Below are 10153 nucleotides of genomic sequence, written 5' to 3'. Positions count from 1 at the left end.
CAGTGATTCGAAGCAACGAACAATCGACTTTAATTAAAGGCTCTTCTCTCTACGGACCGCAGGATCTAGTTACGAAATTGAAAAGAGGATGCGTTCAGTTGAATTCATCCTCCCACGGAAGAACGTACAAACCTAGAAATGGATCTAGAGTTGTGTTAATTCTGGAAGATCTGCATCTTGCTTCTAAAGATTTACAGGTACCATTATCGAACGGTAATATTAAACAAAATTTTAGATAATAATTGAACAATTGATTTTACGTAGGAACTAGTGCGAGAACTGATTCAAGAAGGCGGATTTCACGAAGAAGATCTGGAATTCGCCAAAGTTCCCTTGACCATCATATGCACAGCTGATTCAACGACCAGATTGCATCCGAGATTGGAAGCTCTTTTGTCCACTCATTATCTACCGTACATATTCCTTATTTTCTTATTAACATAATTCGCCTTTGTTCTATTAGGTCATTCCATAAGTTCGTGTCGAATTTTGTGATTTATGTAGATCAATATTTCCAACGAACCCTTAAATTTGATTAAAAAAAAATGTAATTACCTTCTAATTCTACTTTTTCTAATTTTATCTTTTTGTTTGTAAGATCAAATTAAATTTTTTTCCATTAAAATATTCTTCGTTTTTGGCACGAACTTGAGGAGTGACCTAATTTAATATCCAAGAATTGTTTTTTTTTTTTCTTTTTTTGTAGATATCCAGGTTCAGAGGACATCGTAGCCATCTTAGAATTGCACTTAAGAAACTCCTTAAAAGGAGACAACAACACGATCGAATCTTGGATCTCAGAGATGGTAGCCGTCATGTTGGAAGCCTTTCGATCGATCGAATCTACTCGCGGCTCGTCCGTAGAATGGACTCCCAAAGATTTGATCCTGTGGGCAGACAGTTTGAGGTATTATCCTTCACCGGAGAACGAATGGAACATCACTCATCATCTATTAGACGCTGGACGAAGACTCTTCTACCCTAGGTTAGAGGTTCCGTTAACTTTGAATTCTCATGAAATATTCTCGAATCCCTTATTCGATCTTGAGATCGTACATCAAAATTAGAAACTTCGCAGGAGATTCTCGAACCTCTTCCCTTGTCTGTTTCGATTAAAAATTCATCTATCGCGAAACTTTCTTAATTGCGGCAGAAATTGCGGAGGAGTTCTAATTGCGAATAGAAAATGTGAAAAAATGGAATGTATCGAGGTTTGAAACTCGAAAAGGAAATTCTGGTGTAATTCGGTTTATGTTTCGAGGGAAAAAAGTTTTCAAGGATTAAGTTTTAAAGGAAAACATTTGAGTATTTCAAAGGAAAAGGTTTGAATATTTCAGAGGAAAAAGTTTTTAAGGATTAACTTTATCGGTAATTAAGTTTCAAACGAAAGAAATATTTCAAAGGAAGAAAGTTTGCGTATTTCAAAGAAAAAAAGTTCGAATATTTCAAAGAAAAAAAGTTTTTAAGGATTAACTTTATCGGTAATTAAGTTTCAAAGAAAAAAAGTTGAATATTTCAAAGGAAGAAAATTTGAATATTTCAAAGGAAGAAAGTTTGAATGTTTCAAAGAAAAAAAGGTCCAATATTTCAAAGAAAAAAAGTTTTTAAGGATTAACTTTATCGGTAATTAAGTTTCAAACGAAAGAAACATTTCAAAGGAAGAAAGTTTGAATATCGAATATTTCCAAAAGGAAGAAAGTTTGAATATCGAATATTTCCAAAAGGAAGAAAGTTTGAATATCGAATATTTCCAAAAGGAAGATTCCACGACTCACGTCACAATTAACATCCTCACTTCACCGTTCCCAGGCTAACGACGAAGGATCAGTCTCGCTGGGAATCGATAATCCTTTCGAAGGCCGGCAAGTCGGCGACGCTCGTTTCCGACGTGTACATATGGAAACGCGGAAACAATGGATTGTTGCCATTGGACGAGGAACAGTGGCGGAAGGAGATAATTAACGCAGCAGCGAGATGCGCGAGGGAAGGCGATCCGGTGCAAGCATCGATTTCGTCTCACCTGTTGCACACGGTGGCTGGTAAGCGTATTAAATTAACTTAATTTTATGTTATTTCCAAACGAGCTTAAACTGCCGATCATCTCCCTCTGTATCTGCCCACTTTGTAACTTTAACGAGATTACGCCCGCGAGAGTTATCTCTGCTAGCCACATCTTTCGTTAATGATCCGTGTAATTATTGGTTCACAGTTATCGCATTAATTCGAGGTATTGCTACCTGTAATCTCAAGATCTCTAATTATTGCCGTAGTTTCTTTTTTAAATCCTCCTTCGTCCCGCGATTATAACGGCGCAATTCAGGTACCATTTCTGTGTTTCATCGAGGATTTAGTCACTGTTGCGTCGTGGACCTTGATCGAACCTTATGATCAGGAGTTCTGGCGCGGGTTGATGATTGTTCTCTCGCTGGTTCGAGGTGTATTAACACTTCGTTGTTGGGTTAGATGTTTTTTATTTTGATTAGATGTTTGTCCTTTGGTTAGATGTTTTGATGAATTCTTGTTTTGATTAGATGAGTTTTAGATGTGTAGGAACCGACGACGGAAAAATATTGAGGGACCCAACCGGGAATCGAACCCGGGACCTTCGGCTTAGCCAGCCGAAGCTTTGCGCGCTACCCCAACCACTCCCTCTCTATTGTCCCTTGTCGGTTTCCTATTTGGGTATGGAGGCCCCGATACTACACTCGGCCATCCTGAACTGACATTCGCCCCCGAATGTCCTCAGTGCAACACAACTCAACACTTTCGGGCACACTCTCCCACACAGTGGCACACAGCCGAAACAATGCATTTTTGGGAGACGTGCAACCCCTCGAGATGTTTCCATCTCACAGCGCCTGGGGCTTCGTGCAGCCGTAGATGCCTCCATCCCGGCCGAGCCCCCATTTGTAGGAACCGACGGAAAAATATTGAGGGACCCACCCGGGAATCGACCCCGGGACCTTCGGCTTAGCCAGCCGAAGCTTTGCGCGCTACCCCAACCACTCCCTCTCTATTGTCCCTTGTCGGTTTCCTATTTGGGTATGGAGGCCCCGATACTACACTCGGCCATCCTGAACTGACATTCGCCCCCGAATGTCCTCAGTGCAACACAACTCAACACTTTCGGGCACACTCTCCCACACAGTGGCACACAGCCGAAACAATGCATTTTTGGGAGACGTGCAACCCCTCGAGATGTTTCCATCTCACAGCGCCTGGGGCTTCGTGCAGCCGTAGATGCCTCCATCCCGGCCGAGCCCCCATTTGTAGGAACCGACGGAAAAATATTGAGGGACCCACCCGGGAATCGACCCCGGGACCTTCGGCTTAGCCAGCCGAAGCTTTGCGCGCTACCCCAACCACTCCCTCTCTATTGTCCCTTGTCGGTTTCCTATTTGGGTATGGAGGCCCCGATACTACACTCGGCCATCCTGAACTGACATTCGCCCCCGAATGTCCTCAGTGCAACACAACTCAACACTTTCGGGCACACTCTCCCACACAGTGGCACACAGCCGAAACAATGCATTTTTGGGAGACGTGCAACCCCTCGAGATGTTTCCATCTCACAGCGCCTGGGGCTTCGTGCAGCCGTAGATGCCTCCATCCCGGCCGAGCCCCCATTTGTAGGAACCGACGGAAAAATATTGAGGGACCCACCCGGGAATCGACCCCGGGACCTTCGGCTTAGCCAGCCGAAGCTTTGCGCGCTACCCCAACCACTCCCTCTCTATTGTCCCTTGTCGGTTTCCTATTTGGGTATGGAGGCCCCGATACTACACTCGGCCATCCTGAACTGACATTCGCCCCCGAATGTCCTCAGTGCAACACAACTCAACACTTTCGGGCACACTCTCCCACACAGTGGCACACAGCCGAAACAATGCATTTTTGGGAGACGTGCAACCCCTCGAGATGTTTCCATCTCACAGCGCCTGGGGCTTCGTGCAGCCGTAGATGCCTCCATCCCGGCCGAGCCCCCATTTGTAGGAACCGACGGAAAAATATTGAGGGACCCACCCGGGAATCGACCCCGGGACCTTCGGCTTAGCCAGCCGAAGCTTTGCGCGCTACCCCAACCACTCCCTCTCTATTGTCCCTTGTCGGTTTCCTATTTGGGTATGGAGGCCCCGATACTACACTCGGCCATCCTGAACTGACATTCGCCCCCGAATGTCCTCAGTGCAACACAACTCAACACTTTCGGGCACACTCTCCCACACAGTGGCACACAGCCGAAACAATGCATTTTTGGGAGACGTGCAACCCCTCGAGATGTTTCCATCTCACAGCGCCTGGGGCTTCGTGCAGCCGTAGATGCCTCCATCCCGGCCGAGCCCCCATTTGTAGGAACCGACGGAAAAATATTGAGGGACCCACCCGGGAATCGACCCCGGGACCTTCGGCTTAGCCAGCCGAAGCTTTGCGCGCTACCCCAACCACTCCCTCTCTATTGTCCCTTGTCGGTTTCCTATTTGGGTATGGAGGCCCCGATACTACACTCGGCCATCCTGAACTGACATTCGCCCCCGAATGTCCTCAGTGCAACACAACTCAACACTTTCGGGCACACTCTCCCACACAGTGGCACACAGCCGAAACAATGCATTTTTGGGAGACGTGCAACCCCTCGAGATGTTTCCATCTCACAGCGCCTGGGGCTTCGTGCAGCCGTAGATGCCTCCATCCCGGCCGAGCCCCCATTTGTAGGAACCGACGGAAAAATATTGAGGGACCCACCCGGGAATCGACCCCGGGACCTTCGGCTTAGCCAGCCGAAGCTTTGCGCGCTACCCCAACCACTCCCTCTCTATTGTCCCTTGTCGGTTTCCTATTTGGGTATGGAGGCCCCGATACTACACTCGGCCATCCTGAACTGACATTCGCCCCCGAATGTCCTCAGTGCAACACAACTCAACACTTTCGGGCACACTCTCCCACACAGTGGCACACAGCCGAAACAATGCATTTTTGGGAGACGTGCAACCCCTCGAGATGTTTCCATCTCACAGCGCCTGGGGCTTCGTGCAGCCGTAGATGCCTCCATCCCGGCCGAGCCCCCATTTGTAGGAACCGACGGAAAAATATTGAGGGACCCACCCGGGAATCGACCCCGGGACCTTCGGCTTAGCCAGCCGAAGCTTTGCGCGCTACCCCAACCACTCCCTCTCTATTGTCCCTTGTCGGTTTCCTATTTGGGTATGGAGGCCCCGATACTACACTCGGCCATCCTGAACTGACATTCGCCCCCGAATGTCCTCAGTGCAACACAACTCAACACTTTCGGGCACACTCTCCCACACAGTGGCACACAGCCGAAACAATGCATTTTTGGGAGACGTGCAACCCCTCGAGATGTTTCCATCTCACAGCGCCTGGGGCTTCGTGCAGCCGTAGATGCCTCCATCCCGGCCGAGCCCCCATTTGTAGGAACCGACGGAAAAATATTGAGGGACCCACCCGGGAATCGACCCCGGGACCTTCGGCTTAGCCAGCCGAAGCTTTGCGCGCTACCCCAACCACTCCCTCTCTATTGTCCCTTGTCGGTTTCCTATTTGGGTATGGAGGCCCCGATACTACACTCGGCCATCCTGAACTGACATTCGCCCCCGAATGTCCTCAGTGCAACACAACTCAACACTTTCGGGCACACTCTCCCACACAGTGGCACACAGCCGAAACAATGCATTTTTGGGAGACGTGCAACCCCTCGAGATGTTTCCATCTCACAGCGCCTGGGGCTTCGTGCAGCCGTAGATGCCTCCATCCCGGCCGAGCCCCCATTTGTAGGAACCGACGGAAAAATATTGAGGGACCCACCCGGGAATCGACCCCGGGACCTTCGGCTTAGCCAGCCGAAGCTTTGCGCGCTACCCCAACCACTCCCTCTCTATTGTCCCTTGTCGGTTTCCTATTTGGGTATGGAGGCCCCGATACTACACTCGGCCATCCTGAACTGACATTCGCCCCCGAATGTCCTCAGTGCAACACAACTCAACACTTTCGGGCACACTCTCCCACACAGTGGCACACAGCCGAAACAATGCATTTTTGGGAGACGTGCAACCCCTCGAGATGTTTCCATCTCACAGCGCCTGGGGCTTCGTGCAGCCGTAGATGCCTCCATCCCGGCCGAGCCCCCATTTGTAGGAACCGACGGAAAAATATTGAGGGACCCACCCGGGAATCGACCCCGGGACCTTCGGCTTAGCCAGCCGAAGCTTTGCGCGCTACCCCAACCACTCCCTCTCTATTGTCCCTTGTCGGTTTCCTATTTGGGTATGGAGGCCCCGATACTACACTCGGCCATCCTGAACTGACATTCGCCCCCGAATGTCCTCAGTGCAACACAACTCAACACTTTCGGGCACACTCTCCCACACAGTGGCACACAGCCGAAACAATGCATTTTTGGGAGACGTGCAACCCCTCGAGATGTTTCCATCTCACAGCGCCTGGGGCTTCGTGCAGCCGTAGATGCCTCCATCCCGGCCGAGCCCCCATTTGTAGGAACCGACGGAAAAATATTGAGGGACCCACCCGGGAATCGACCCCGGGACCTTCGGCTTAGCCAGCCGAAGCTTTGCGCGCTACCCCAACCACTCCCTCTCTATTGTCCCTTGTCGGTTTCCTATTTGGGTATGGAGGCCCCGATACTACACTCGGCCATCCTGAACTGACATTCGCCCCCGAATGTCCTCAGTGCAACACAACTCAACACTTTCGGGCACACTCTCCCACACAGTGGCACACAGCCGAAACAACGCATTTTTGGGAGACGTGCAACCCCTCGAGATGTTTCCATCTCACAGCGCCTGGGGCTTCGTGCAGCCGTAGATGCCTCTTCAACAACTTTCGGGCACACTCCCCCACACAGTGGCACACAGCCGAAACAACGCATTTTTGGGATACGTGCAACCCCTCGAGATGTTTCCATCTCACAGCGCCTGGAGCTTCGTGTAGCCGTAGATGCCTCCATCCCGGACGAGCCCCCATTTGTAGGAACCGACGGAAAAATATTGTGGGACTCAACCGGGAATCGAACGCGGGACCTTCGGCTTAGCTAGCCGAGGCTTTGCTCGCTACGCCAACCACTCCCTCTCTATTCTCCCTTGCCGGTTTCCATTTTGGGTATGGAGGCCCCGATACTATAGATGTTTAGTTGAATTTGGATTGTTCGCTTCGTGACTATGTCTCGTGCACTCGTCTTACAGAAATTGCCGGTTTTCAGGTGTGTAGGTGTTGTATAGACATTAGGTCGGTTCTGATTGGTGGTTGTTATGGAGGTGGAAAACGTGGTGTGTTCTGCTATTGGTCGACGAAAGCAGTGACCTTTTGTGACCGTAAAGAATGTTTTATGGTCCCGAGTGTTTTTGGGACCTATTGTCCGAGTGTCGCGCTGGTGCGTCCACGGGGAGTATATTGCGGTCTGCCGAACGTCGGCACCTCGGTCTGGCGGCCAAATGTGACAAAGTTGTTTATTGCTATAATCCGCCGAACCGAGACTTCCTTGCGTCCTAATCAGGTCGCAACAGTCACACTTTTCTTTTTTTTTTTTTTGTGAATTCAGGTATTTTATCGGGTAATTTATTAGCGAGAGTATTACAATTTTCCTTGTTTTATTTTTGTCAAGGATTGAGTTGGGCTTTTGGGACGAATCTAAGAGGGGTGATTTTGATTGGACGACCTGGAGCGGGAAGGAAGTCGACTGTCAGACTTACTGCCATGTTCTCGTCTCTTCGTTTAGTGGACTCTGGACCAGGTATGGGATAAGTAATTCTTAATAATAATTAAAAATTATTACTTGATATTAGCGAAGGAAGGAGAAGTATTAATTTAGTAACGAGAGAAATCAAATTCTCTCCAACTTCGAGAATTTCTAAATTGAGGAATATACGAAGCGTTCGAACTTTCTCTGAAAAATTCCTCCTATTAACTATATTACGTATTTCTATCACTGTATACAAAATTTTTGTCTTCAGATCGAACGTGAGATTAAAAAGAGAAAAAAAGAAACGACAAACTTTTCCAGAAAAATTTCTTCCAATAACTATATTAAATATTTCTATCACTGTAGAAGAAATTTTTGACTTCAGATCGAACTTCGGTAAGATTAAAAGGAAAAAGAAAGAAATGACTAACTTTTTCTGAAAAGTTCCTCCCAATAATTATATTAGGTATTTCTACCACTCGAGAAGAAATTTTTGTCTTCAGATCGTGGACGAATGTCAGTGAAATCGAAAGAAATTGCTAACTTTTTCTGAAAAATTTCTTCCAATACCCTATACTACATATTTCCATCACTGTATATAAAATTTTTGTCTCCAGATCGAATGTCGGTGAGATCAAAAAGAAACGAAAGAAACGACTAACTTTTTCTGAAAAATTCCTCCCAATAATTATATTAAATATTTCTGTCGTTGTGAAGGAAGCTTTTCGTCTTCAGGTCGTGGACGAATGTCGGTGAGAGGAGCAGTTCAGGCGGCCGGAATCGATGGCGAACCAACTCTGCTTCTGCTGGAGGAGCATCACATGAGAGAGGCTGGGTTGGCTGTTTTGGCGAGTGCAATAGTGTCGAGAGGTGAACTCCCAGGACTATTTACAGTGGAGGAACTTGACGGATTAATAGCGCCATTGGCTGACGTGGCAAGGAGGGAAGATTTTTCGGGAACGTTGGAACAGTATCTCTATCACCGTACGTATGCAATTTCAATGTTTAAGCGGAAGTCGATGAAACTGGAGAAAGGATCTTGTTCCCATTCGGATGCAGTATTATTCATACTCAACTTCTCTGCTCGAGATTGGAATTCTTGGAATGACAGATATAAATTAGACGAGATTAACCCATTTCCCTCCGTTCTTCCTATTTCACGTTCTCCTTTGTTTCAGGATCCCGTTTGAACATCCTCCGTGAAACGTCTAATGTATTCGCTAATCCTCATTTTACAGTCATTAAGAAAATTTTTCGTTATATTTTCTGAATTACTTTGCATATCTTCCACGTAAATAATTTAAAAAATATTCTACTAATTTCTTGATGTTTGTATTTCCATACATTTCTCTGAAATTTTGAGCCATATTTGCTTAACATATTTAATACCTCTGATACCTCCAAGAAAAATCGTACAAACTAAGAATTTTCTTGGAGACAGAATTAGGTATTAGAAAAAATGTTTTGAATTAAGCAAGAAGGAATAAAGTGAAATATTTGTAGGAGAATGGGTCAACATAGAATTAATCATCTCGCGTAGCTCAACGAAGCAATTTGCACGTCGAGATTGTTAAAGAAACGAGCTGCTCATTATGCGGTTCGTTATTACAGTATGATATTAATGTTTCCGTTTTAAGCACCTGCTGTTCGTGCCTTGAAACGCTACATTAACGTTCCTTCTGTTACAGCAATATTAACGCGAGGGTGATGTTGAATAATACTGTGCTCTCCTTTCAACAGAAATCTCAAGAGTTTATAATTGCATTTTTTAACGATCACGAACTCTGAACATTCCAAAAGTGACAATTGTAGTGTCATAAACTTCATCGACTAACAAAATCACCACTGAAAAGTGTCTTATACATTTCTTTTAATTTAAAGAAACTACGCTTATGTGTGTGAATGATGGATGCCTGATGAGAATGTCAAAAAACTGAAAAATGAAAGTAAAAATGTGAACAGTGAACGAGAGAAAAAAACAGTAACGATACCTTAGTTCGCAATAATTTTTAATTTGTAACGTCACTGCTAGTATTTCCCTTTTCTTATCCCACGCATAAATTTTATTCCACAAATGATCAATTCACCAGGTTTGAGGAATTATCTCCGAGTCGCCGTAATCCTGGACAGCGAAGAGCCTCGCTCCTCCTCGCTGTCGCGATCAGGGTTGCTCAAGAATTGCGCGCTCGTCGGTCCAGGCCTCAATGGTGAATGGTGGTCCTGGGAATCTTCACTGACCGAAGTAGCTTGCCAACAGAACGGCTTCGAAGTCGAGGATCTCGAGGAGGTCCCGCGCGGCGTGAAAACGATGGTGAAGGCTCATTTGGAAGCCCCGCGACAACAACAGGCACCGGCTCGATTTTTCGCCTTGTTACACACGTGGAAGCACTTGCACGTGACGTGGAGCGAGGAGGTGGAGCAGAAGTTGCACAGCCTGGA

General features: G+C 46.8%; 1 protein-coding gene across 1 annotated transcript in view; it reads left to right on the top strand.

Annotated features, from left to right (window-relative positions):
- LOC108577464 (cytoplasmic dynein 2 heavy chain 1) overlaps positions 1-10153 on the top strand; it is a 41528-nt gene that overhangs the window by 18389 nt on the left and 12986 nt on the right. The window contains 7 exon segments of the mRNA XM_017940618.1: positions 1-197; positions 265-413; positions 707-985; positions 1810-2039; positions 7637-7765; positions 8450-8698; positions 9805-10151. The exon segment at positions 1-197 is cut by the window's left edge and continues 29 nt beyond it. Of these exon segments, the coding sequence (XP_017796107.1) occupies positions 1-197; positions 265-413; positions 707-985; positions 1810-2039; positions 7637-7765; positions 8450-8698; positions 9805-10151 (1580 nt within the window).

This window comes from Habropoda laboriosa, unplaced genomic scaffold, assembly GCF_001263275.1.
Source record: "Habropoda laboriosa isolate 0110345459 unplaced genomic scaffold, ASM126327v1 scaffold776, whole genome shotgun sequence".
NCBI classification, from domain to species: domain Eukaryota; kingdom Metazoa; phylum Arthropoda; class Insecta; order Hymenoptera; family Apidae; genus Habropoda; species Habropoda laboriosa.
The sequence above is the reverse complement of the archived record's forward strand: the minus strand, read 5'-3'. Positions and strand labels throughout refer to the sequence as shown.